This window comes from Gallus gallus, chromosome 21 (assembly GCF_016699485.2).
Source record: "Gallus gallus isolate bGalGal1 chromosome 21, bGalGal1.mat.broiler.GRCg7b, whole genome shotgun sequence".
NCBI lineage: Eukaryota > Metazoa > Chordata > Aves > Galliformes > Phasianidae > Gallus > Gallus gallus.
In genome coordinates, this window is record NC_052552.1 from 4410511 (window position 1) to 4437906 (window position 27396).

Consider the following 27396-nt stretch of genomic DNA (forward strand, 5'->3'; position numbering starts at 1 on the left):
TCACGAAAATAGCATTAATTTATTAGACGTGCTCACACCAGAACCACGTGAAATCCAGCAGTGGTAGACCCTGCTCCACCCCTTTACGCACTGGAATGGAGTTAAAAATAGAAATAAAAATAGAGATTTGAGGGGGTTTTTAATGCTACAAAGCTCCTGCTGGCACAGCTGGAAAGGCCGTGCAGAAGCATCACCAGTGTGCTGAGATCCCACGCCAAAACCTCCCACTGACCTGGAAGGGGGTGGATGGATGCCCTCCCAGCTGCTCCCATGGACCAAAGGGCAAAAATGCATGAGGTGCAATAGGGGTTTGGGATTGTGCATTGGATGCTCCAAGCCCCTCGCTGCTGACGGCTGGCTCAGAACGTCCTTGGCAAGCCGGAGTGGTTTGTAAACATTTCCTACACATCGAGGTGGCCAGCAGGGAGGGAGGAGGTTTCCTTCACAGTGAGCAGAGCCCTGAGGCCACAGTGGGTGCCACCACCGGCAGCACGAGCAGAAGGACCCTTTAATTCAGAGCTCTGACCAGGCAGGAGGGCACGGTGCTGGAGGCAGAAGGCAGGTGGCACCCCCGGGGGGACCCCCGAGTTCTCAGCTCCAGCATCTCCCACCACTTCTTGTGGGGCCATAGGACCAAGCATGTGGTTTCTGGAGCATATGGCTTCGTGGCTGTGAGGCTGAGGGTCTCCCCATTGGGAAGATGGGATCATCTTCAGTCTGCATGCTGCATCCCATGGGATGGACACGGAGCCAGGCACCCACTGCCCTCGGTGGGACCAGGAGAAATAAATAGAGGAGTGTGGTGCTCCCCTGCAGGGCAGGGAGGAGTGGAGTTTGGTGTGTGCTATCTCACAGCGATGGACATCCGAGGGGTAGCAAAGAGTGGTTCGTTAAGGGGTGGCCAGGAGGGTTGCTGGCTCAGATCCTTCTCCAGCCTCTTGAACAGCTTGCTGGATGCTTTCTTCCGGCGCAGCTTACGCAAGCAGCCCAGCAATCCATAGTCCAGCGCAGTCTGCAGCAAAGACAGAAGTAAAACAGGTTTTGGGGGGTTTTTTGGACAGATCCATGAGGACGGTGGTCTTAAAACTCACCCTGAGTGCATTGCTTTGCTACCCACCTCCAGCACGAAGGCAGCGAAGAAATTGAGCGTGGCGATTCCCAACAGCAGCAGCTTGAAGTTCAAGTCATCGATGCCCTGCAGCTTCAGCAGGGTTTTGGGGAAGCCCAAAGGGTAGAGGGTCAGCCATATCAAGAGGCCGAAGAGGAGCATGAGGACCACCAGAAAGAGCACTGGGGGTGAGAAAGGAGAGGGTTGAGGAGGGGGCTGAAGGCTTGAGGTCTCCCCTCGCTCACGGCCTCACCATTGGTGTAGAGCGGCTCCCGAAATGGGTACCCCTTGGACATGGCAACGGCCAGAATGAGGTACTGGAAGCCACTGATGCAGAAGAGGACCGTGTTCTCGTAGTTGGGCAGGTTCTGGGGGGCTGTCACTGTGCTGTTCAGTGGCACATACCTAAAGAGTGGACACAAAGGATCAGCGTGACGACTGGAGCCGACTCTCGGTGCCAACCCCCTTGGCGTTGGCCAGCGCCATCCAAGTTGACTTTGGCCAACGACGCCCCCATGGCCGAACCCACAGCTCCAGGTCCCGTACCAGCTCTGTGAAACGGTGATGAAGTAGCTGAGGACTTGCACAGTGATGAGCAGAGCTGTCTGAAGGAGCAGGCTGCCCAGCACCGGGACGCTGATCAGTGCCCCTTGGGGTCGGCGCACTCCCAGCTCCCTGGCAGGACCTGTGCGGCCCATCAGCACGGCCACGGTGGTGGTGATGATCAGGTCGAAGAAGAGAAACTGGAAGTCACTCAGGTTGGTGTTGATCTGGGAGGGAGAAACGGAATGCCCTCAGCTATGGGGACGTATAGTGTGATATGTAGGGAAGGGCCAGGCAGCCCTGGGTATCCTCCCCCACCTCCCACAACCCTGCTGATGCATCCCATCCCCAAGACAGATGGACTCACCGTGTAGAGCAGCAACACGGACACAAACTGCACCAGGCTGTACAGGGCCATGTACTTAAAGACCCCAAAGGAGGTGACCAGCGAGCACCTTCCCTCCCTGCAGGCAGAACCACCATCAGCACAGCAACACAGCCCTGCCACAAACCCCATCCCAAAGAGGGGACGGAGGTGCTGAGGACCCCCTGTGGGTTCTCCCCTCACCGGATGACCGTGGGCACACACTCAATGTTGGCGTGGCAGGAGGTGAAGGGCGATGCCACGGATGCTTCAGCCTCCGAAAGGGAAATGCCCACATCAGCTGCCTTCAGCGCCCCGCAGTCATTGGCCCCATCCCCACACATCCCCACGCAGTAGCTGGGGGAGAAGCAGAAGAGGTGGGTTTCTAACACCAGCACAGTGGGATATGGGGACTTTAAGGTCAAACCCAGGCGTTTGGGATGCCTGGGGAAAGGGCGGGATGCAATCAGCACGCTGGGAGAGCCTCCAGTGCCCAAGAAGTGCTTCTCATGTCCCCACTGCCCCCCAAGCCTCAGGACTGGGGCACTCACTCGAGCTCCTGCAGGCTGCACACCAGCTGAGTCTTCTGCTCAGGCGACATGCGGGCAAACACAGTGGCTCGGACAAGGATCTGCAAGGAGGGGGTGGGTCAGTCCCAGCAAACAACACCCCACAGATGGGACGTGGGTGGGGACGGGACTCACCTTGGGCAGCAGGTCAGCAAAATGCTCCTGAAGCACGGCGAAGGACTTCCCATTCATGGCCAGGTGCAGGCGGCCATCCCACTGCTGTGCATCCTGCAGCAGGCAGAGCAAGCCATCAGCACGCAAGTGGATAAGCAGCACGTTTCTGGGACTGCTTCTCAGCTCACCTCCGGCTGCTTCTCGCCCTGCGAGAGCTCTGCAGGGATGAACTTGAGAGATGCAGGCTGGTCACGGCCGGGCGGCGAAGCGGTGACGAAGACAACCCTCTCATTTGGCCCCACCATGCAGCAGCTCCTGGCCACGTTCACAGCCGTCAGCATGTTGTCTCCTGCAGGGGGTGGTGTGAGTAATGGCATAGCAGCCATGGGGCAACCAAACCTAGGCTGGTATGGTGCTCGGAGCTCTGCTTGCTTTGCTGGAACCCCCAGCTATGTGTATCAAAGTGTTGACAGGACACGGACTTTCATGCTGCTGATGGTGTAACAGTGGTGTACCAGCGGTTTTGCTGCTCAGCTTGCTCACCCCACCTCTAAGAGTGTTGGTTAGAGAAGCAGCCAACGCCTCCCGACCTCTCCAAACCCACCAGCAAGGCACGCAGAAGGAACATGACGCAAACAAGCCATGGGAATGCATATAAAATACAGCCTGGGCTTCCTAATAACCCTTAACCCCAACCCCAGCCCCTAACCCCAGCACCTAACTCTAGCTCCTAATCCCTAACCTCAGCCTCTAAGCCCAGAACCCAACCCCTAACCCCAAACCCACGACCCCTCACCCACAACCCCATAACCCTTAACCCCACAGCCCCAAACCCCACCTCCCAGCGGATCCTCACCACCGACCCATGCTGCCAGAACCCCGCAGCCCCTCCTTGCCCCCCTCCCTTCCCCATTCCTGTCCCCCCATCGCAGTGCCACCTGTCACCATGACGGGACGCACGCCGGCGTTCCTCAGCAGTGTGATCACGGGTGCTGATTCCAGCTTGAGGACGTTCTTCATCACCAGGAAGCCCAGGAAGGTCAGGCTGCTCTCCGCCGCATCCCTGTTGGGCACAGCGAGCCGCGTGGCACCAACCACCTCCAAAACCACACGCCACCACCAAACCAAACGGGACCTGGAGCCGAAGCCGCGAACGCCCCCACCTCGTCAGCTGCAGGGCGTCCTCAAAGCTCCTCACTGCGCTCAGGGGTCTGCAAGCCAAGGCCAGCACTCGGAAACCATCGGCGGTGTAATGCCGCAGCACCTGGGAGAAATCCGCGGGCACTGCCGCGGGGACAGCGGGCTCCCAACAGCTCCCAAATGCACGGGGATGGGATGGCAGCGTGGGAACGCACCCGTCTCCGTGCTGCAGAGGCTGGCCACCACCTCCGGGGCCCCTTTGATGTAGAGCCAGCATGCGTCGTCGCCGGGATGCTTGGTGAGGACGCTCATGCGTTGTAGGGAGGAGGAGAAGGGGAAGCGGCGCAGGATGGCCACGGGTGAGCGGTGCTTCTGGAAGGCGTTGCAAGGCAGGAGGGTGAAGCACAGCGTGCAGGGTTGCAATCCAGGGACAGAATCATTGAACCATTAAGGTCGGAGATGACCTCTGAGATCATTGCGTCCAACCATCAAACCATCCCCAATGCACCCATTTATGGCACTGCAGAGTCATTAAGGTTGGAGAAGACCTCTGAGATCATCGAGTCCAACCATCAAACCATCCCCAATGCACCCATTTATGGCATTGCAGTCCTTAAGGTTGGAGAAGACCTCTGAGATAATTGCGTCCAACCATCAAACCATCCCCAATGCACCCATTTATGGCATTGCAGTCCTTAAGGTTGGAGAAGACCTCTGAGATAATTGCGTCCAACCATCAAACCATCCCCAATGCACCCATTTATGGCACTGCAGAGTCATTAAGGTTGGAGAAGACCTCTGAGACCATTGCGTCCAACCATCAAACCATCCCCAATGCGCCCATTTATAACATGGCAGAATCATCAGGGTTGGAAAAGACCTCTAAGGTCACCAAGCCCAACTGCCAGCCCACCCCCACCACGCCCACTGTGTCCCTCAGTGCCACATCTCCATGGCTCTTAACGCCTCCAGGACGGTGACCCCACCACCTCGCTGTGCAGCTGTGGCTGCGCATCACCGCTCCTTTGGAAACTACATTTTAACCTAATGCCCACCCAGGACCTCCCCTACGGATGCTGTGAGGCACTCACCCTGTCTGGTGGCTGTTCCTCCTCAGGTGGAGGGTTCATCATGGCCAAGACCTTTGTCCCAAAGCACTGCAAGCCGGGCAGCTCCCCTTCATCCTCCTCAGCCATCTCCAGGCGCTGGAAGCAACGCACAAGCAGAAGGCATGTCACCACCCTCTCCACACCAGTCCCACCGCTCCCCTTACCCATCCGGTGGATTCCACCATCTTGAGGTCCACGGGGTCCCCAACAGGCTGTCCCTGCAGCAGCGTGATGCTGTGGCAGGTGGCCAGGGCATGGAGCATGGGGCCGGATGGCAGGCGACGCGGCTCGTGGATGATGGGCATGAAGCGTCCGTCCTCCAGGGAGATCACCCCCCACACATCCAACCCTTCCTCCGTCAGCGTCCCCGTCTGCAGGATGAGCACAGTGGGGCAGGAGCAGCTCCAAGCTGGGCGCCATGGCACGAAGCCACAGCCAAACACTCACCTTGTCAAAGCACACCAAGCGGATCTTCCCACACAGATTGATGCGGGGAGGGCTGAGCATAGAACCACAGGATAATTAGCATTGGAAAAGACCACTGAGAGCATCCAGTCCAACCCCAACCCATCCCCGTTGACCACATCCCTCAGTGCCACATCTCTGCATGGAACACCTCCAGGGATGGTAACCCCACCGCCCCCCCTGGGCTGCCCGTTCCAATGCAACACCGCTCTTTCAGAGAAGAAATTGCCCCTGCAAATCCAACCTGATGCAGAAGATGCCACGTTTCTTCAGCCTGTTCTGGGCGTAGATGGAGCCCACGGTCATGGCAGCTGGGAGAGCTGGCGGCACAATGACAGTGATCAGGTCGAGGGCACGGATGATGATTTGCCCCACGGGAACCTGGCAGGCGAGGCGCGTAAATGGGGTGAGCATCCTGATAGCATCAGCCGATGGATCCCCATGGTCGGTGGCTCCCCCCTACCTGGTTTTTCACCATGATGAGCATGCTGTACAGCGTGCCAATAAAAGCTGCACAGAGAAAAGAACAGGTTGTGGTGCAAAGCCAAGCAGAGATGGGGACTCCACCATGACGAGGAGTTCGGCTGCTCCAGGCAACGCCTCCCTACCCAACACAGCGAGGAACAGCACAAACTTCACAGCGTCCTTGTAGAACTTGAAGGTCACAGGCTTGGGGTAGAGAATGGAGCTGATCAGGTCCCCTTTGGCTGTGCAAAACCCTACGGGATAAGAACAGGAGGACCTCAGCACGCGCTCAGAGCCACCACTCCAATGGGCACAACGCGTCCGCACGGTGCTACCTGTACGGGTGACAACAGCCAGCACCTCCTGCCCCACGTAGGACCTGGCCTGGATGATGTGTGTCCCACAGAACAGCGTGTGCCTCTGGTGCTCCTTGGGGCTATAGATGGTGCCTGCAGCCCCTCCACCATTGGGGAGAGGTGTCTTCAGCACCGGCACGCTTTCCCCTGCAGGAAAAACCCGGCAGTGATGAGCGCTGCTAATTTATAAGCAGGGGGTGGATGCGAGGGTGGGAGGGGACACTGGGATGCTCTCACCTGTCAGCATGCTCTCGTTGACCATGCACTCGCCTGTCAGCAGCGCAGCATCGCAGGGGACCAGCACGCCATCCAAGGGCAGGCTGATGCAGTCACCGGGCACCAGCTCTGCTGAGCTCACCATCGCCTCCTCTGCTGGGACAGCACCCAGCTGTCCTTTGCTCCCAGAGCCCAAACCCACCCCAACGCTGTTCCATCCACCACCCATCTGAGCCCATTGGGGCGCTCCCAGCGGGTGTCCCAGTAGGAAAAACCAAGCACGATTCCATGAGGTGGGGTTGTTCCCATCCCAAAGAAGCCTTTGCTCATCGCGGGCATCGCGCTCACCTCCGTCAGCGCGGTGCACTCGGATGCTGATGGACATCCTGGCCATGTTCCGCAGCGTGGTGCTTTGCTGCAAGGGAGGGAGCTGTTAGAGGGAGCCAGAAGCAGCTCAACAAGCAAAGTAAAGCACCTCGGTCTTGAGTGCACCAGGCTGGGGACCACACGTGGGATGCGGTCTAAAGGAGCGGTGATGCAGTGGAGAAGGGAAGTGGTGGAGTCACCATCCCTGAAGGTGTTCAGTGTGGAGATGTGGGACTGTGGGATGTGGTTGGTAGGCATGGTGAGGATGAACGGACAGTTGGGCTGGATGATCTCAGAGGTCTTTTCCAACCTTAACGATTCCACGACTCTATGAAACCTTCCCAACACGCACTCAGCCAGCTGGCTTCGGAAAGGGGTTATTCCACCATGCCAGGTCCCTATGAAGCCCCCAGAAAGCCAGATCCCAACACAGGGTGGGCTTCGTGAAGCATTTCCCAAGGCCCAACCACCAACCTTCCTCGTCTCGTAGAGGGAGAGCCCCAGGGAGATGGTGGAGATGAGGAAGATGCAGGCGGCATAGTAGTAGTAGGCATCGCAGACCCACAGCACGATGCTGAGCACTTGGAAGATGTAGAAGGGATTGAGCACCTGGAGAGAGGTTTATGGTCAGGATGGCTGAGGATGCTCTGCAGCCAACTGGGGATGTTCCTGGGTCTGCAGTCCTCCCACGGGTGCTCACCTCCTCCACCAGGAGCTTGGCGTAGGACTTGACGGGCACCTCGATGAGGTTTGGGCCGTAGATCTTTCTTCTGCATGGAGAATATTCAAAGGATGGGAGATATTCAAAGGACAAAGTAATGGTGTATCAGGCCTTGTAACTGAGCTCCAGGCTCAGACTGAGAGAGGAGATGCAAAAAAAAACCACCTCATTGCTGTATCCTACCAACGCTCTCTGCATGCCCACCTGGAGCTGTGGTCCTGCTGGCCCAGCCCAGCCCGACAGAGGTGGAGCTCTGCACAGGTCCAGCCTTCATCCAAGGCGCTGTGGTGGAAGAGAAGGGAGAAAAACACAGTCAGAATCCCTGGGAGCACAGCAGAACACACAGCACGTCCACGTCAACAAAAACCCTTTGGGAAAGAGAGAGCATCTTGTTCCGCCTGCTCAGCCAAGGCTGGGAGCGGGAACAAAAGGGGCACAGTGCAGGGATCTGCAAAGGCTTTGCAACAGGCAGGGAGGCCGTGGTGCGGGTGCACGACCCGCAGATGGATTAGGATTGTTTTTGGGGCCGTACCTGACCCTGCAGTACGCCTGCTGCCTCTCCATCCACACGTAGCGCAGCCCCTCGAAGAGATAATACCGCAGGACGTTGCGCTGAGCAGAGAGGGGGGGGTGCTTTTAAAGGCCTGTGGGGTGCATGGAGGAGCAGGGAAGGGGTCTGCGGGCATCACCTCCTCCTGGTGCAGGCGGATGGTGTCCCGGCTCTCCTCCTCATCCGCCACGCCAACAGCGATGCTGCTCTTGCGGTCCTCCAGCCTGGCCCCGGGGTGATGCTCCAGGCTGCTCGGGGCAGAGAACAGACATTAATCTCTACAAAAGCCCCCCCTCCCCCCCCAAATCCCACCCACGTAATGTGGGCTTTGCTCACCTGCCCTCACCCAGCATCTCCGTCTGCACGCGTGCAGTGAAGCGCTGCCCGAATCGATCCTGCAAGCACACGCAGCGTCCCGACGGATGCAAGCAGGGAACCCCATCCCACTGACACCCCCCCCCACCACGGCGCTCACCCTGATGATGACCCAATCTGCCCTCCCCAAGGCGCAGGGCTTGCACATGGCCCGCACACGCAGGCTGGGTCTCCAGTGGAAGAGCAGCAGCAGCAGCCCAGCGCTCAGCACACAGCACGCGTGGCACAGGGCTGCGCGCCACGGCTGGCTGCGGTACCCCGTCACCTCCTGCAGGAACACCGAAGTGCGTTCACTTGTGCAATGGCCTGGAGAGCAGGATGCTCTGCTTGCTCGCCAGCAGGCTCCCCTTCACCCATAGCTCCTCACGTACCATGCAGGATGGCTCTGTGTTGCGCTGCAGCGTCCCGTAGCCCGGCCGTGGGCCGCCCAGCAGCCTGCTGCTGTCTGCAATGCAAAAAGCAAAGCGTGAGGGGGGGGGGGAACGCGTTAGGATGGCACTGAGAGCTGAACCAGATGGGTGGCGGAGGCACAGAGGAGACACCGGGGCCAGAAGTGCCTCCAAATCCAACCCAAAGCCCACAGAAGCCCAATGGGTGGACGGCGGGCAGTGCCAGGGGACAGCAGCTGGCACAGGGAGCGGAGCTGGGGCAGCGCCAGCCAAGCCGTCCCGCAGAGCTTTTCATGCTTGTTTTGCTCCCTGGCTTTTCCTCCTCTGCTGGGCGCTGGGAAACGGACGGGAAATGCTTTTTTATTATTATTATTATTATTATTTTACCCTTTTCCCTTCGCTTTTTGAGCGTCCCGCTGTGCAATGCGTGCACGGCTCCGCGGGCTGAGAAGCTTTTTGGGGGACTGCACGTCCCCATCCGGACAGCACTGCGGGGACTCCAGCAGTCCCGCACGACCCCGACCCCCGCGGCCGTAGGTTTGCTCACCTGCTCCCATCCCGGTTGCTTCCCAACAGCCCACGAACGGAGCTCCCGGCTGACCTCACGGGCACTGGACGGGATTGCCGTGCCCAGGAAGCAGCCGGTGCCACGGAGGGGCGGGCGGAGAGTGCTAAAGCCGCACAACCAGTTTGCACGCGGCAGTTTGTGGATGAGGTGTGGCCGTGCAAACACAACCCCGAGCAGCTGCCGTGCCCGCTCCTGCCCCCCACACACACACACACCACGGGGCTTTGCGATGCTGGATGGCAATGAGAGCATCTTCCCGCAGCAGCCCTTTGCAGGCTCGGCGGTGCTTTGCAAGCGCAACGGCCTGCAGGGGATCTGCAGAGCTTCGCCCTGCCGCACTTTCCAACGGGAGCCCAAAGGTGGAGGAGAGGAACTCAACGCCCCTCCTGCGCGCATCCAAAGCTGAGCAGCGCACCGCGCCCGGCTGCGTCGCCCCGCACCGCTGCAGCGCCGCACGGGCGTGAAAGGAGGGGACGTGAGGCGGGATGGGGCCGTGCAGCTGTGGGCAGAGCTGGGGGACGGGGAGAGGGAAGCAAAGGAAAGGAGAAGAGAGCAAAGCGGAGCGGAGGTGCGGGGATAAAAGAGCCCCGGGCTCTGTGCAAACAGCAACAGCGGGGACAAACGCGGGATGCGACCCCCGCGCAACCGCGGGGCTTCAACAGCGCTGCCATCCCCTCGGAGCACGCATTGCAGCCCCCCCCCACCTCCATCCCCGCGTCCCCCCCCCCCCCCAGCATCGCCCCTGACCTGAGCTCATGGCGGGGCCACGCGTGGGCCGTCCGCTGCCGCCTCGGGGCCGCGCCGAGCAGCGGCAGCGGAAGGGCGGAGCGTGGGAGCTGCCGGGGTTTGTAGTCCCCGCACCAACCCCCCGTCCCTCACCCCGCATCACCATCATCAGCCGGGGGAGCGATCCCCGCTCTGCCCCGCAGAGCCTCAGCACCTGTGCGGAAACGCAGCAGCTCTGCCCCCATATGGGCTCTGCACCCCCTCCCCCTTTTCGGTGGCGGTTGGGGGCTGCAGGGGGCTGCCCGGCCCACCCACGGCCGTGGAGTCCCTCGTGCAGGATGGGAGACGAAGCAAACGATTCGCTCGGACGGGTTTGGGGTCGCTGCTCCTCCCCGGCGCTCTGCCTTCAGCCAACCCGACCTTTGCCTTTAGGAGCGCCATAACCTTCCCTGCAGCCGGGGGGGTTTACCGGCGCTCGGTGACTCATACTGAGCACACAAAAGCAGCAGGCGGTGCTTCCGATAAACGCCAGCCCGGATCTGCAGCGCTTCGTTTTATTCCACGCTCCGTCGTTGATTTTTGCCTTCGTCTTACGGGCCGTTCCCCCTCCCCGTCACATGCATGGGTAGGACCTAACGCCCGGCAATAGGGCACGAGGGGACAGCAACGAGGAAGAGCTGGGCTCACTTCCCTATAGAAACACGGCAGAAATGGGCCGGGAATTCCCCCTGCAGCAGCTTGTGTGAGCAGAAAGCATTGAGAACGCGCCGTGGCTTCCTGTGTTGTGCAAGCTGCGCCGTGCATCGCTGCTTCTTGCAGCATCCCTCGTGGGATAATGCGTCCCCGTGCTCTGCTGACTCGTTTCCTTATCGTTAAACAGGGCCCGATGGGCGAAGCTCTTTCCTCGGCCTCTGCTGCCACCGCGTGGCCACGGCGCGGAACTGCAGCGGGGGCGGAGGCGCTCAACGGAGCTCCGGACCCACCCGAGTCCCCGCGCTGTCCCGCAGAGCACCACAGAGCGCGGCCGGAGCTGCGCAGAGCGCCGCTCTGCTGCCTCCGCTCTGGGCCGCCCGTCTCTATGGTGATAGGTCCTCCCGAGCGTATCGAGCGGAAGTGGAGTTGCTCCGCTTTAGCCGCTCTGCGCCGCCAGTCCGCCAACTCTATGGCGTTTGGTCCTCCAGGCGGCACGACGCATGCGCGCCGAGAAGCGGAAGTGGCGGGTTTGAATTGTAACGGCTCTCCGCGGCGGGTCCGCCGCTCCTCAGTGCTATTGGTCGTCCGGGCGGTCGTTAATGATGGCTTAACGGTACGTGAAACGACCCGCAGCGTCACTCTAATCCTAACCCTTCACCTCCAGAGCCTCCGTCAGACGCTGCTGGTGCTCCTAACGTCGGCGTCGCGACGGAAGCGAAGGGGCTGCAATGGAAGGATGGGCACGGCCCGTATGCTGGGCACCGACAGGGAGGGTTTCCTATGGCGGACGAAGCCTGGCTGCACACATTGGTCACCGAGGACCCAAACACGGCCGACTGTGGGGGTTCAGAGCGCTGCAGTCGCAGCACTGCGGGGACAAACTGCCTGGGTGTTCGGGGAAGGGTGGCAAAGCATCTCCCCCTCTCCGTTTTATGGCCTTGCTGGGGGAGGCCCGGCTTTGTTCTTACCTGGGTTCGAGCCCCAAGCGGGGCACGAAGCCGTCTGACCCCGGGGAGGGGTCATGAGGAGGGTTTCGCCCCCGTGTGGGTGCCCTGAGTGAGGCACGGCCTCCGCCCCCCCCGTCATGTGCCTCCCCACTCACGTGTCAGCCCAGCACCCCCCTCCTCACCCAGCAAAGGACCCTCTGTTCTTTCCTTCCCCCCTGCGCTGCTCTGTCTGATGACCAGGAGGCTCTGTGATTTATCTCGTCCCCACCGCCCCGCGTTTATTTCATGTCTGTCCAAAGGGCTGCACGCAGACAAGGGCTCCCTGTGATAAACCCGCTTTGATGGTCCCCTTGACATCTTTCCATCATGTGTCAGCAGCATCCACCGTGACCGGGACGCCACAATAACAGCCCTATGCAGAGCCAAGGCTGGGTCACATGCATGGCTGCAGGGAGAGGAGATGATGTTCATAATGGCAAAGCCATTATAAATATCTTCAGATGGCTGATGATTCCTCTTCCTTACACTTAATGCATGTGCAAGCCCCATTTAGCTGGACCACAGACCAAGCCAGAGGCTATGCACAAGAAAAACTTGGATCAGGGCAACTTTTTATAGCCTCGATGGGGGAAAACTTTCTCCTGCAGAGCCATTTTTCCTCCTGTCACATGGTGGCCCCTCATGACATGCATGATCTACAACCAGCCACTGGCACGCTGAGGCTTTGTGGGGTCAGTGCATCACCACCAAGCCATGCAAGCGTGTCCTGTGCTTTAGATGCGTTCCCTGTCCCAGTCCTGTATGTATTCAGATAAGTAGTACTGCTTGCTTAGAACTAAGCGTGTGTATTTAGTTACTGAATCGTGGCTTAAAGGAATTAGAGTCAGATAATGACTGCAGTTATTCTCATTTATGTATGTAATGACTTCTCTAGAGGAGATAACAGCTCACTTCCACAGCTCAACCACAGAGCAGATATGAACACAGATAATTCCGCTCTGTGTTGATGGTGTTCCCAGTTGCAAGTTAGCCAAGGTCTCTGAGAAGGGATTCAAGCTGACAGCTGTAAATCCCTGCAGAGTCAATGGCATTCGAGTGGCAATGGAGCACCCAATGGCATTTAATGTTGGTGAACTGCTTCGTTGCAGTGGCTACTTGCCTGCCAAGGATCATTGGCCATGACCTGGGAGTTGCTCAGGACCAAAATAGAAAGATTTCACTTGATGGATGTTCACCTCCTGCATCCCTTCCAAAATATAAACCATTCCATTTCATGGGTGTTTGTGTCCTGCACACCTTATGCTGCACGACGTGTGGTTGGGATGGGTTGATAGTGGGAGATGGATTAGTGGTCAGGATGGGTTGGTAGTTGGGATGGGTTGGTGGTGGGGATGGGTTGGTGGTGGAGAGGGGTTGGTTGTGGGGATGGGTTGGTGGTGGGGATGGATTGGTGGTTGCGATGGGTTGATGGTGGAAATGGGTTGGGATGGGTTGATGATTGGGATGGGTTAATGGTTGGGATGGGTTGGTGGTGGGGATGGGTTGGTGATGGGGATGGGTTGATGGTTGGACTCAATGAGCTTAGAGGTCTTTTCCTACTTTCACGATTCTATGACACAAGATGGAAATTGAGATTTTTGCCCTTTGCTTTGGGCCCAGGCAACACTTGAGGTCAAATAGCAGTCATTCTTAAAGAGAATTTGAATACTTCTTGTTGAGAGTCTAATTTTCTTAACCCAAGAGCCCTCTGTGCCATCTTCCCCCAAACAGGAGCTCCAACCACCTCTATCCCCACCAGACAAAGGTGCTGCTCAGCACAAATACACATCCCCTGGCCGACTGCTAGGGGTTAGCACCTTGGTAAGGCAACACCTTGAGCAGCTCCCTGTCTTTCAGTGACCCTCACTGTGCCAAGCGGCGCAGGAACTCAAACCAACAGACACTGACAGTGCTTTTTTCCTTCTGTCTGCACCTTATTTTCCCCCCTCCTTGTGTTTTCCAGCTTAATGTCTATTCACACTGATCCCTACGCCTTGACACTAACATGACATAACAGGTGAGACATCCGTCTTCCCAATTCACCTGCTCCCCTCCCTCCCTTTTGACACAATCTTGGCACTGGAGACCTATCCAAAAATCCCCTGCTGGAGAAACAAATGAGTTTGCCTCAAGAAGGAGCTCCGAGGAGGAATGAAGGACATTTCTCACGGCGGCTGATGGACACCCCGGCCCCTCTCTGCAGGCCTGGAGGTGTTGCAGGTGCTAAGCAGGGGCCAGGATTGAGTGGAGAAATGCGTGTGGTGAGCAGGGCTGTGCTTTGGGTGGGATTTCACTTGTCATTATTCACATATTTGTTACAGCTACCAGGCAGGGCTGTCAGCTGCCTTCACCCGTCTCCCACCCCATCCACCCAGACAGAGATAAATGGCACAGGAGCACCCGGCAGCACCGCTATTTCACGCCCCTAACCAAATCCACATGCACCTCCCAGCAATGCATCCTCCAAAACCTTCACATTGTGCTCCCATACCTCTGCACATTGCAGACAGCGGGGAGATGCCCTCAGCTGCATCCCCCCCCTGTGCCCAACGCCAACCCTGAACGTGGCACAAGAGCACACCTCCACTCTCCCACCCAGGCTTTTATTCCCTTTATTCGGAGCACCAGCTTGCCCAAAAGACGCGGCCCAGAGCTCTGCTCTTGTTTAAGAGCGTGCCACTAACAGGAGCAAACTCACATCCGTGGAGCACTGAGTCATGATTGAAGCCCTGTGTGCATCTCATTAGCAGCAAACATCCTGGGGCTGGCTATAAATACACTTCTAGTTATTCAGAAGCTCTTTGAAAGTTCCCCTGTGGGATTTGCACGTTGCAGATGGGAGCCCTCCTGCCCCCCAGCAGCATCATTCGTCCTGCAGAGATGCAGGGATGCAATGAGCATGAGAACAGCTCCCAGCCTGGCTGATGAAGTCTTCACTGCCGTTTTTTGCCCAGTAGCAAGGACAGCAAGCACACAAGCATGAAATCCCAGCTCCAGAGGTGGTCGGCTGCCTGCATGCTGGCACAGCCAGCACCCACTGCTTTAATGCTGCTGAGCATCACAGCTCAGAGCTCATCGAGGCTTTGTGCAGTGCAGCGATTTGGGGCCACCCAATATGAAGACACAGGACTCTCCAGTTCTCCTCCAAAGCCAGCAGAGCCTTGCTGCGTGCACATCCCCAGAGCTGCCCAAGGCCAAAGAAGACAAATGCTCCATCTCGAGCAGCATCCACCCCCAGGGCCCCTCCCTGTAGTTGGTCCGTAGCAAGCAGTGGTGATAACACACCAGCAGCCCATCTCCTGCCCCTAGGCAGCTGGCTCTGTCCCAGTCACTTAAGCCTTGGCTCAGAGCCCTCACTCCTGGACTCGTTTTGCTGCATTGCTTCAAGCATAGCACTTCTGGCAGAGATGTGCTTCGTCCAGCCAGGCTTGGCCATCGCTATCCATCCTCTCGCATCTCTTCCCTTCTGCAGCTATTCCCATGCAGTAAAGTCCTAAAAGGAAAGTAGAACCAACAGCATTTCACTGCATGGTGCTTGCACTTCACTTGAAGCTAACAAGCAGCTGGAGGCCAACAACGCACCCGGAAAGTTCGAACCTAACCTTAGCACAGAATCGTTTGAGTTGGAAGAGACCCTAAAAGGCCATCTAGTCCAAATCCCCCGCAATGAACAGGGACATACATCTACAGCTCAGCTTGCTCAGAGCCCCGTCCAGCCTGACCTTGTACGTGTCCAAGGATGGGACAACCACCGCCTCTCTGCACAACCTTGACCCCCAACTGATCCCAGGACCCAAGGACGGGTGCAATGCAGCTCAGTGGCTCTGCAGACACAGGGAACAGGAGCTCAGCATTGCAAGGAGATGGCAGCCTGCCCAGGGAAGGGTGAGCCAAGGACTGAGAAATGCAATGAGACAGCCCCCGTGTACCCGAGTCATTCACCTTCAGCAGCTTGGCAAAGGCTTCCAACCCTGAAACACTGCGGGGCTGTTTTTACTGCTGCCGAAGCCATACAAGTAATTACTATTCCTGAATGAGCACAGCTTTTCTGGACTCCCTTTTAGAGAAGTCTGCACACAGCTCTTACCATTATTAACTGCTCTTGTATAAACAAGGCTCTGAAGCTTATGGCAGCTAAAGCAAGCTCCAAAAATAGCTTGGCCAGGAGAGTTTTGAAGAAGGGGGTAAGGGCTATGGGGCGTACAAGCTGGGTCGTGCATTGTGATGTTCCTCCCTTAAGCCCAAAGGACCTGGGTTCTTCCTTGGGTCTTTTTCCAGATGTCCCATTAGAAGCAGGGTTATCAGCCTTGATACCAAGGTTCCATCTCCTAGACACAGGGAAAAGTCAAGGCCATGCAATGTGACGTCCAGAGACCCCAGATGAAGATGATAAAAGGGGTGAAGTGGCATTTAGCCCATTAAAACCAGGAGCTTTGTGCTGCAAGAGGCAGGACCTGGGCTTCACCGTCGCACATCCAAGTACCCACCCTCACCATAACGTCGTGCAGTTGGGTGATGCAAACATTGCACCCCAATGGCCCAACAGAGCCCATCCACCCACTCCTCTGGGTGCTGCAGGGAAGGTCTGAGCAGCCAGGACCACGTTCTGCTCCATCTTAAGCAGCTTCAGATTTGAACCTGAGCAGCAAGTCACTGGGCAAGCTGGAAGGTTAAGATGGAAGTCTGCCCTGTTGTAACCACAGGTGCTCGGGGTCACATTTTTAGAGCCGTTTACAAACAGACCCTCTCTGTTCCCTTCCTGAGGGTACTCAGCAGTGCTAAAAAAAGAAAAAGAAATCATTATCATCAGTGAAAAAAAAAAGAAAAGAAAAGAAATCCCTTCTTTCATTCTCTAAAATTAACATCAACTCCTCGAAATGCTCATTGCGCCGCTGCAATTTTTCACACACCCTGCAGTCTAACCACGACAAGGGGAGACACAGCAGTGGTTATGACCCAACTTCCTGGCTAATTAAGGAGCTTGTCAAAGAGCTGCTTCTTTCCCTGGAAAGCCCAGGGCTGGAAACAAGTGGTTTCCCTGGCACGTGAGTGATCCCACGGCACAGATACATCATGGCATCCCATAGGGTTGGGTTTGGCCATCCTATCCCTTCTTCCACACTCTTGCATTTGTTGTGAGAAGCAGAAGTGAAAACCTCAGTGGTCCAACTCAGATAGGGGTTGGAGCTTGATGATCCTTGTGGTTCCTTCCAACCCAAGCCATTCTATGATTCTATGGAATCAATATCTGATCCAATAGAATGCATCATAGAATCATAGAATGGCCTGGGTTGAAAAGGACCACAGTGCTCATCCAGTTCCAACCCCCTGCTACATGCAGGGCCACCAACCAGCAGACCAGGCTGCCCAGAGCCACATCCAGCCTGGCCTTGAATGCCTCCAGAGATGGGGCATGAGCACCTGCCTTGCCAAGCTGGGAGCTGACACATACCCACCCAAAAACCCACATACCCCCCAAAATGAATCAAAACACTCAAAGCAAACCCTTTAAAACCTTGCAGAGGGGGGGAAACTTTGTCTCTGTGCTGCTCACACATCCCCATTGCAATGGCCCAAGTCAACCACAGTTGCACAGCGATGCTCCTGAGGAAGGTCTTCTACGTCACCCGTGCTCAGACTGAAAATCCTCATGGGATATCCCCAAGGGATGTAAGAAGGAAGGGGATGGACTCTCCAGCAGGTTGTGATGGGACAAGGTGAAATGGTTCCAAACTAAAAAAGGGGAGATTTAGATTGAGTATAAAGAAGTTGTTCTTACTATAAGGGCAGGGAAGCACCAGCACAGGCTGCCCTGAGAGTGTTGGATGCCCCATCCCTGCAGACATCCAAGGTCAGGCTGGACGGGGCTCTGAGCACGGATGGAGGAAGAGGAGAGGAAGAGGAGGAAGAGGAGGAAGGCTCCCATCCCTCCCGGCGCTTCCTGGCCGTGCCGCGGGGTGGCAGCAGGCGTCTGCCGATGGCAGCGGTAGGACCCGATCTACGTCGGCAGTGGGTGGAAGCATCCCTACGGGCTTCGGATCGCTGGAAGGAGATAGGGATAAAACTCACCCCATCCGCACGCTCGTGCCGTGAAAAGGATGCTGCTGTGGTCATGGTTAGGACTGGAGGTAATGGCCTTAAGTTGTGCCATGGGAAGTTCAGGTTGGAGATGAGGGAGGATTTCTCATCCAAAAGAGAGGTGACGCGCTGGCACAGCTGCCCAGGGAGCGGTGGGGTCACTCACTGCCCTTGGAGGTGTTCAGTGTGGAGATGTGGCACTGAGGGATGTGGGGAGTGGGCACGGTGGGATGGGTGAATGGTTGGGCTGGGTGACCTTAGAGATTTTTTCCAACCTTAATGATTCTATGCTGCTGGAGGGGCTGGTTGGGAACACAGCGGTTTGTTGTCATCTGTCCTGCAAAGAGCTTTCTAAGGCTCAGCAAGCCTTTCCAGCACTTCTCCATCCCTCTACCAGGGGCTTTGAAATCACCTGTTTGCAGGCACAGCTCTCAGGCCAGTCGTTGCTCCCACACGAGCTGCAGTAAAAAGCAAGGCTTCACCCCTTGGGTGGCAATACAGGACAGAGCAAGGGGGCTGGAGATGCTGAGCAGTCAAACAGAGCTTTGAGAAGTATACCTGGGTGCCCTTGAAGACCCCACCTTATTCTACCCAACCCCCTGCACCAAATCTGCACGGACCAGCAAATTGTACCCTATTGCTCACCCCATTCCCCCTATCTCTCTATGGGGACAGCACCATCCGACATCCAGCTCACGGTGGGATGCTGTGAGTCCTGCTGCCCTGACCAGCAAAAGGGAGCAGGGAGCCTGCTGCTCACCACAATGCCCCGCTTGTCGCACTGCAGAGACCTTTAAACATCAAGGCAACGTGACATTTTGGAAAGGAGAGATCTTAATAAGACATCTGAGCTCGATCATTCCACTCCCAGCAGCAACGCGCCGTAATTTATCACCAAAAGAAAGTGTGGGGACAACACGGTGCAACGCATCGAGGTCAATGAAAACATATGCCAGGCTCTATTCTCATTCATATGTCATCCCCTAGAGTTTTTATTAGCAATTTATTCTCTCTTCTGCTCTCAATGCGTGGGTTATAGCAATATCTAATGGCTTGACTGGAGGTGGGTGGTTGGAGGGGACAGCACTGGGACCAGATCCCCCCAGTAATTCACATCACACTGAGCTGTGTGTATGTACACCTACCTGATGCACACCTCATTCTGTCCTGAGAGACCTCTTCAGGATTCCAACATGTAAATACCCTTGTAGATTTTATATATTGGTAGTTGTTGGCTTTTGACCCAATAGATCTGATCCCATCCAATGGTAATGGCCTTGAGTTGCACTGGAGGAGGTTCAGGTTGGCACAGCTGCCCAGGGAGGTGGTGGGGTCACCGTCCCTGGTGGTGTTCAGTGTGGATATGTGGCACTGGGGGATGTGGTCAGTGGGCAGGTGGGGTGGGCTGGGGGTGAGCTTGGTGATCTTCGAGGTCGTTTTCCAACCTTAATGACTCTATGATTCAGGGAAGCATCACTTTGAGAGAGGCAGAGTGAAATAAGCCTCATCTTTCATGGTGATTTTCTAAACTTATCTGCAAGGCTGATATTGGGAAGAAAGGCAAATTAAGTTCTAGAGAAAAGGAGGGGAAAAAGAAACAAAAAAAAAATCAAGCCAACCGTCTTCTGACTGCAACAGTGCCAAGCCAATGGACAAAGAAACCCCACAACATTTAAAAACTTGGGGAAAAAAGAAGAAAAGTTAATGTGGAGCAGCTCTGCCCTCATCACCCTGTGACCCCAAGGCAGCAGCGTGCCTTCCTCCATGCCACAAAACCCCCATCTCACTCCAGGGGGTTCTCTCCCTCCCGGCCAAGCCCTCACTCCTCTGCTGGTTCCAAATTGCTTTAAGCATGGCTTAAATCCTGCCGACTTCCAGAGGATGGCCTGGAGGCATCTGGGATTGTCAAGGGAGTGGGGATGGAAGCAAAATGCTCTGTGCAAGGAGGATGAGGGGCTCTTGGTGAGGATGCGTGGGGCTCACGTGTGGTTCTACCAAGGTGCAGGGGGGGGTTTTGGAGGGGAAGCTGGGTGCTGGTTTCAGTATGGGCTGGAACAGAAGCAACCCAAAGACACTTAAAGCATCCCTTCATTAGGACCCATGACCACCAGACCTGTTGCCTTTATGGGTTTTTATGGGGAAAAACTCATCCGAGCAGAGCCTTTGGATTGGCAAGAACAGAGCAAGACCAAGCATGAGCCTGATTTTAATTCTACATGGCTAGCAAGTGGCCAGCACCCCCTCCTCTGAGCATTTCCACCCTTTAGAAGTTAATTCTCCAGCAACTTTATTTTAGAGCAATTTCCAGTTCCCATTCTGCCCGCTGCGCCGGGTGATAAGTGCGCGGCTCGCCGGCTATCTGCCTGCCTCCAGTCTGGAGATAGCTCTACCTCTGCCCAGGATGGTAGGAAAGTGGGTCCCCGGATTACGATAAAGGCACGGGGTTATTTCATATGCTGAGCAGCCCTGCTAACTTCCCTCCCTTTCTACCAGCCTCGCACAGGCTATTTTCCATGCTGCTCTATCTCCTATCAATGGGAAGCAGTCAAGTACAGGCTGCATGTTAGAGGAAAAGAGCCTTCTTTTACAGATACTGCATCATCCAGAGCTAATGTAACCATGGGCTTAAAAAATGATAGAGGTAATGGTTTAAAAGAAAAAAAAAAAAAATCTAATCAAAACCAGCAAAGGTGCCTCAAACCGAAAAGATTTTCGTTTTAATAGGGAAAAAAAAACAAAACAAAACAAAACAAAACTGCAATTTGATTCTTTTTGTTCCAGAAGAAAAAGTCTTTTTTTTTTTTTCTTTTTTTTTTTTTGGGACCTTGTTAATTTGTTTTTCCTAACGCCGAGAAATAAGTTGTGAATGTTAAATATTGGCTTGCAGGACGGGGCCCCAGTGCTGCTTTCCATTACGCCGGGCACGCATCCAGCGCCGCGGCAGCGCTGAAGTCGAAGAGTTGCTTTGGACGTTGGCCAAAGTTAATTCAGATCGAAATCTCATCCCTATTTGTGCCACGGATCCGTGCAGCACTTTGGGACCTTCTCCTGGGTTGGGCTCTGAGAGCTGATGGGGCTGCGGGTGTCGCTGCTCGTTGCAGGGGAGTTGGACCGCGTGGCCTTTAGGGCCCCTTCCAACTCAATCCATGCTATGATGGTCTCCGTGGGCTCTAATGGTGCCAGAAGCAGGAGGTCACTCTGCAAACATTTAAGTATAGCGAAAGCAAGCAAAACAATTAAATTACGTGCTTTCAACACTTTGTCACCTACGTCAAATATTAAAGCAAATCAGTTGATTATGGAGAGAACACGAAGAGAAATTAATGGGAGAGAAGGAAACCTCTCCCCTCCTTCCTAATGAAAATTCAGGAAATGAGAATTGACTCTTGGAGGGGAAAAAAAAAAAAAACCCTCCTACCTTATTTACGGGGTTTGTCAGCAGATTTTTTTCCCCTTGCTTTACGGTGCATTAGCAACTAGATTGTCTTTCATCTCACAGCCCTGAGCTGGTCTCAAGGAAAAGAATTCCTGCTTAAAAGCCAGCACCAAATTAAAGCGAGCTCCCCACCAAGGGGCTCTGCAGACCCAAAGTCTTCATGTTAAATTTGGTGCCATGTTTCCTCTCTTGCAGATCTCAAACACTTCTTCAGGCTTCCTGGACAGCCAGTGTCTTTGGGAAGGATGTCCTGGAAATGATGACCAAAACTGGGAGCATCTTCCACACAGCAGCATGATGGAGATGGTATATATGGATGCCAGCTGCATCAATATATCTGCGTCTTACAGATAGGATTTGTCCTACAGCTTACTCCCACAGACTCAGAATCACAGAATCCTTAATATTGGAGGAGACCTCTGAGATCATCAAGTCCAACCAGCAACTCATCAGCCAGCTTTGTGTTTCCCACTAACGCAAGACCCCGAATGGAAGAACTTTGAGCACAGGAATCATAGAACCATTGGGGCTGGAAAAGACTTCCAAGACGGTCAAGTCCAACCCCAACCCGTCCCTGCTAACCATGTCCCTCAGTGCCACATCTCCATGTTCTTTGGGTGTCTACCCAAGTCAGAGGGGAAACCCACCCAAGAGGTGGGCGACGCCAATGGAACCCCCCACCCTTCCCTTCTCACCTCCAGACAGAGGTGCAGATGTTGATCACCCAACGTTCCTATTAGATCCCAGTGACAGCTGATTGCAATTTTAATATCTGTTTAATTATTCCACTGCCAACCCAAGCAGCAGTGATTATTGCGTGAGATTAAGCACAACGAGGCTGAGCCGCGTGCAAATTTCCTTCTGTGTTTCTGAAGACTTATCTCCTTCAGACAAAAAAATTATGCATTTCGTAGATCGGGATTTTTCTCCTTTAATGTTTTGTCTCACAGCATAATCACTATTATAGGATGAGGAAAAAATGGCTCAAAAAATACATTTTAAAAGGAAGACAAAACGGCACCGAGTTTCACGTTAGGGAAGCAAGCAGTGCTCTTACAATGGTGCTCAACCCCAAATGAGAAAGCATTTTTGCAGAAGCTCTTCCCACAGCACAGAAAGGCAATAACCCCTCATTCCCAGCACTTCTGGGCACTGGTATGGGAGAAGCATCACCTTCAGGATGCACCCATTCCTACAACCAAGTGGGGACAGCTGTTCCCCTTCTGATGTCGCCCAAGCTAATGGCATCGCGTTGGTCTCAAGTAATGCACCCTCACATTAACATGATAAAACCAACCCATAGAAGCCTTTTTTTTTCCTATTGAAAAAACACCTGGCCAAAAGTATCACCACCAAGGGCCTTAGCGGGGTGCAAGGGTGGGAGCCCTTAACTCAGTTGCCAATAAAACATTTTTCCCTCATTGTAGCAACCTCCTCCCACCTCCTGACCTCTCCCATTGGGGGTAATTAGAAGCTACCTGGTGTGAATGGAAGGGAATTGAAGGTTGAGGTTTAACCTTTTCTTCCCCTGTGCTCATTGCATCCCTCTTCCTCAAAGCTGGAAAGGCCCAAAATTTCCATCTGGGTTTTGGGAAGGGATGTAAAGCCTTGCTTAAATTGCAACGTGGCAGTTAGAAGGCATGAACAGACCATAGTGGGGGGTCAGTGAATCTCACACAGGTCCAGGAGAGACGGAACCCACAGGGAAACAAGGCAAGCATCACAAAAAGCAGAGGATGAAAAGAGCCAACATCCCTCCCTGCTGCCTGCTGAGCACCCATACAGGTTCTGCAGGTTTGGAAATGACCCGGGAAGAGCTCTGCTCTGGGGAAACTCAACTCAAATCCCACTCCATACCACATTATGTGCGTTATTTAGATGCATTCAGCCCTTTTCCTCTACCATCTGGGATGAGTACAGGCCAAGGACGAGCCCTAAGCCTAAAGCCCAGGGTGTGGGGCTGGATCAGACCCTATGCATGATGGAAAACCACCATCGTCCTTTAGAACTTGTGCCCAACAACTGGTATTATCCTGCTTTTACTGATTTCTATTCTCTAAGAACACCTACTCTAGAAGAAACACCATTATCTCCTCACTGCCTGAGCAGAATTTGTATATAGGGTCTCTCCTGTGCTCATAGACCAAAGGCAGAAAAAAAGAAAGCTATCAGGCTACTAATACTTTAAAAGAAATTAGTTTAAAAGCCCTAGCAATTGTACAGCTTTGCTCTACGGCTTCAAGACTATCAACACAGCAATATTGTGACGTGTATTTTTAGCAGTGTGTTTGCAGGGTTTTATAGTTGCTTTGTCTTATTATTCATCTTGTAGGCTGTAGGGCTGGCTGCAGTCGCCTGGGCTCAGCGATGGAGCGTTGGATGGGACGGATAGAGCCATGGTTTTGAATTCAAGTATTTTCAAGACACAGTTGATCTGGAAGCCACGCGGGGGAAGAGGAAGAAGTCTCTGCAAATGCATTTTTTTGATCTGCCTTAACACTACCAGTATAGAGAATTAAATGGAATTCAATTCTGTGATGAAGGAATTAATGGCAATATGGAGAATCAGGTTCAGGTAGGAGACTTGAATCCAAAGAAGGGAATAAAGCCTTGAAATTCAAATGAAAAAATTATTATATAAGCATAAAGGGAAGTTATTTTACACCTGTAAGACTAAATGTATAAATATGAAGCAACCGCTCCCTCTGGGAAGAGAGGATTGTGCTTTAATTCACCCAGACAAATATGCAGTTTGGTTCCATCTGATTCCTTACACTTCAGGAAAGACCAAACCACCCCTTTGTGTTGTGTCTCTGCCATGCACACCGCTCCTTCCAGGGCTTCTTGGTGGCGCCAGGCGATGGGGTGGGATGCGCTGATTTTGGGGGCACGGTTTAATGGGCGATATTGGTGTTGGATGGATGATCTTAGAGGTCTTTTCCAACCCTAACGGTTGGGTGTGTTTCCCTGTCTCTTGGCTGAGGTTTCATAAAGCCTGAGGTTAAAGGAGGAGAGTTCTAGCTCCAGTGGGGCTTCAGCCTTGCATTCAACCACCTGTGGGTGCAATGGGTCGTTGTATGCCCAGCAGTGCAAGCAGGAAAGAGTGATATCTTTATGGGGGTGAGCACTGGAGTGGGATTAATGTGGGAACAGGTGAGTTGCTTTTCCACATAATAAGGGATTTGAGTGCACATCCAGTGCAGAGGCGTCTTGACATATTTGATGGCAGGTGCTCTCTTTCCCTTAAAATAAAGAACGTTCTGAATGGGGACGGTTCAGTTTAAGAAGAAAACCCCTCTTGCTTTTAGCATCGTTGTGTTCCATCACCTCCCCCCACGCAGTGCTGCTCTCAATGCAAGTCATATGTCTGGGAGAAAGCCTCCTCCCTGCTCCAAAACCCACGTGAAATGGGACATGGGGGCAGGAGCACAGGACTCCCGTTGTATGCAGAGTAAACCCAATTAGTCCGTGCACCCCGACAGAAATAGAAGTGAGCCTTTCAGCAAGGAGGAGTTAATCTGCTTTAGAAAAACTAAGCAGAATAAAAGTTGGTGTGGGGCTGTAGGACATCTCAAAAGCCACTTAGAGGTTCAAAGAATGAACAAGGGCATTGCCAGCCTTATTATTTTGATTTGTTTAATGAAAATACTTTGCTCATTCCATAGATGTTATGCTTTGATAAGGTAATTGTTCAAGGGCGCAGCTTACATCCTATTAATACTGCACTGTGGGCAAATTAAGCCTGACCCAGCGGAGAGGCAGAGCCCGGTGCTGTTGTGACACTTTGCCTTTTGTTTGGTGTCCGGATGGGGAGAGGAGTTTTGTTCTCAGGTTTGTGCCATGGGAGACAGGTCAGAATTCTGGTTACGTGCACCAATTGGCAGCACGGCCAACTGGGCTCTCCGCAGAACTGCAGGAGGGTCTGCATGGGCATTCTGCAATGAGAAATGATGCAGGTTCTCCTTGAGAAGCAGGGTGGAAGGGGCAAGTGTTTTCACCCAACCTCAGGGCTCCGTGGTCAGATTGCATGGAATGTTCCTCCTCTACAGCACTGAAGTTGGGAGCATCCCTTGCAAATAATCCCTAAGGAAGAGGAATGCAGAGGATGGAGAGCTGGCAAGCAAAGGGTTGAGGTCTGGAGCAGAGCACTCAGCCCTTAGCTTTCTTTTCCTGACCTCTTTGCCTTTTCTAACCCACCTGCAGCAAACAGCGCACTGAATTCAGTTTGCATCCCCATCTGTTGGCCAAAGGTCTTTGATAACCATTGGTTTTTGGGGTCTACCCAAGAGATGGGTGCCGTGCTTCACCCTGGGAGCCATAAGGTGCATCTCCTCCATCTGCCAAAGAACGCAAACAACACACAAATTCTTTGCAGCCTTGAGCATTCGTGTGCATTAACTTTGCTTCCCTGAGAAGGAGCTCTCAAACACCGTTCTGCTTTTCCAGCACGGAGCTTTCCTACGCTTGCCTTGAGCTCTGCAAATATTCCTCCTCTCCTTTCTGGCTTCTCTGACAAAACAAACACTTCAGCCTCAATGTGTTCCTCTGCTTTTCTCCATCCCTCAATGGTCATTTTGAAAAATGCGGAAGTCCCTCTGAAATATTTTTTTTTAAATCCCTGGTTTTCAAGGTGGATTTATCGCCCTTTAAAGAGAGATTTATTGGATAATCGCTTAAAAAAATAATGCTTATTACTCCGAGATCTCAAATGGAAAACCTTCCCACATTAGTAATCTTCTTGTAATTGCAGAAGGTAGCAACTTTTCATTAAATAATTCATCCCCAGGCGGTTTGGGGTTGGGTTTTTATTATTATTATTATTATTTTTTCACGTTTTCCCTACTTGTGGGGGAAAGTATGGGTGATTAAATCCTTCAGGTTTCAGCAGATGAGCTGCTGCTTGCTTGTCGCCGAAGGATTGCTCCTTTCTAGATCTGCATCGCTCTGGAAATCGAATTTTTGGGGGGGAAAAAAAGGGGGGAATGAAAAGAAAAAGAGGGGCTTTGTTTGGAGGATGGTGGTTAATAGGGTGTCCATGGGACCGCGGTGCGCATTGGTGGGGTTGGGGATCCCCCAGTGCTCCTACCCGTGGGTTTAGGGCTAACCTGGGTACGCCTTTCTATAAGGGAGAATTAACACCCTGGGTGCGTCATTCTATAGGGGAGAATTAACCCCAGAGCCCTTCTGCTCCCATTGGGATCCCTTACAACCCCCCCACACCCCATCCTCTGGCAGCACAGAGGTGAGATGCTCCCCAAAAACAGCCCCAACCCCATTCCCTTCTGCTTATGAGCCGCCTTTCAGCGCTGATTTACAGCCGTTCCCCCCAAAGGGACCGGCGATATAGGGGCATTTATCAACCAGAAACATACCTTAGGAAACCATGGAGATGCACGGGGAAGTGGGGAAGCGGGGAGGAATTCCGCCCTGCTCCTTTAAGCAGTTTCCTTGCTCCTTTTCCTGATTGATGCTTGTTTTAATCTATTGCTCGCTGCTCCCAGGAGAGAAAAGAAGGGGTCTCTCCTTTGTCAACGTGGGTAATGAAGCAGAGCAGTGGCTCCCAAAAAAAAAAAAAAAAAAAAAAGGAAAAAAAGAAGAATTTTTTTTTTTTTACTATTAATATTTAATTTTCAACTTTATTCCCAGGCTCTGACCCAATGGATGGCAAATAATTGAATTTATAGGAATTAATAGGAAGGAGGCAGAGAAGGGGCTCCGGATCGGTCCCTCTCTCCCCGTTATTTTTTGTGCCTAAAACTTCAAGAATCGGCACTTTTGGGCCGGATAAGGGAGGTTGGGGGGGGGGGGGGGAGAGGGTCTTTATTTTCGTTTGCCGGAGCCCCAACCCACGGGGCTGAGATTAGGAGACTTTGGGAGGAATTTGACACCTCGGGAAGAATTTCGGCGTTCCTCTTTTCCCCCCTTTCTTTTCCTTCCCCTTTATTTGCTCCCTTTTCCCTCATTTCCCCCCCCCCTTTTTCCCCCTTCCTCCCCCTCTTCCTTTTTTTCCTTTCCCCCTTCCTCTCCATTTTCTCCCCTTCCCCCCCTTTTCTTCCTCT

At 53.9% G+C, this 27396-nt stretch overlaps 2 protein-coding genes across 14 annotated transcripts; one reads left to right on the forward strand and one right to left on the reverse strand.

Moving 5' to 3' along the window:
- Window positions 1-11362, reverse strand: ATP13A2 (ATPase 13A2). 12 transcript variants are annotated; one of them, XM_046903150.1, is made up of 30 exons: window positions 10614-11362; window positions 8833-8906; window positions 8562-8729; window positions 8423-8481; window positions 8226-8334; window positions 8069-8148; window positions 7741-7818; window positions 7516-7585; window positions 7290-7424; window positions 6798-6864; window positions 6471-6602; window positions 6213-6380; window positions 6021-6131; window positions 5876-5922; window positions 5657-5793; window positions 5395-5446; window positions 5112-5318; window positions 4930-5043; window positions 4054-4210; window positions 3862-3982; window positions 3637-3761; window positions 2887-3047; window positions 2720-2812; window positions 2567-2646; window positions 2220-2372; window positions 2019-2115; window positions 1655-1878; window positions 1362-1513; window positions 1118-1290; window positions 1-1012 (listed from the first exon to the last, which is right to left on the reverse strand). In XM_046903150.1, exons 2-30 carry the CDS (start codon window positions 8833-8835, stop codon window positions 845-847), a joined length of 3441 nt encoding a protein of 1146 aa, XP_046759106.1. In that variant the 5' UTR covers window positions 8836-8906; window positions 10614-11362; the 3' UTR covers window positions 1-844. The 12 variants fall into 12 exon arrangements, with proteins under 12 accessions (XP_046759106.1, XP_015152391.2, NP_001376269.2 ...); XM_015296905.3 differs by lacking the exon at window positions 10614-11362 and adding an exon at window positions 10456-10595; NM_001389340.2 differs by lacking the exon at window positions 10614-11362 and adding an exon at window positions 10359-10556.
- Window positions 10672-26280, forward strand: LOC112530148. Of its 2 annotated transcripts, XR_003071546.3 has the most exons (5): window positions 11360-11450; window positions 13555-13644; window positions 13787-13840; window positions 21533-21643; window positions 23670-26280. XR_003071546.3 is itself a non-coding variant. In XM_025142657.3 (3 exons), the coding sequence occupies exons 1-3, from the start codon at window positions 10980-10982 to the stop codon at window positions 23727-23729; spliced, it is 642 nt and encodes a 213-aa protein (XP_024998425.2). In that variant the 5' UTR covers window positions 10672-10979; the 3' UTR covers window positions 23730-26280. The 2 variants fall into 2 exon arrangements, 1 of the variants encoding a protein (XP_024998425.2); XM_025142657.3 differs by lacking the exons at window positions 13555-13644; window positions 13787-13840 and having other exon boundaries at window positions 10672-11450.
- The last annotated feature ends 1116 nt before the right edge of the window (window positions 26281-27396 follow it).

What these genes read in the sequence shown, in the direction of transcription:
- ATP13A2 (XM_040651180.2), bottom strand. Translation starts at nt 9,814, where the DNA reads ATGCGCGCAGGAGGGGCGTTGAGTTCCTCTCCTCCACCTTTGGGCTCC. An exon ending in GGCTGTTGTCACCCGTACAG is followed by an intron (nt 6,132 to 6,212) that starts GTAGCACCGTGC and finishes CTTATCCCGTAG; the next exon opens with GGTTTTGCACAGCCAAAGGG. An exon ending in GCGTCCCGTCATGGTGACAG is followed by an intron (nt 3,048 to 3,636) that starts GTGGCACTGCGA and finishes CACCCCCTGCAG; the next exon opens with GAGACAACATGCTGACGGCT.
- LOC112530148 (XM_025142657.3), top strand. Translation starts at nt 10,980, where the DNA reads ATGCGTCCCCGTGCTCTGCTGACTCGTTTCCTTATCGTTAAACAGGGC. An exon ending in TCGTTAATGATGGCTTAACG is followed by an intron (nt 11,451 to 21,532) that starts GTACGTGAAACG and finishes CCTCTCTTGCAG; the next exon opens with ATCTCAAACACTTCTTCAGG. An exon ending in ACAGCAGCATGATGGAGATG is followed by an intron (nt 21,644 to 23,669) that starts GTATATATGGAT and finishes TTCATCTTGTAG; the next exon opens with GCTGTAGGGCTGGCTGCAGT.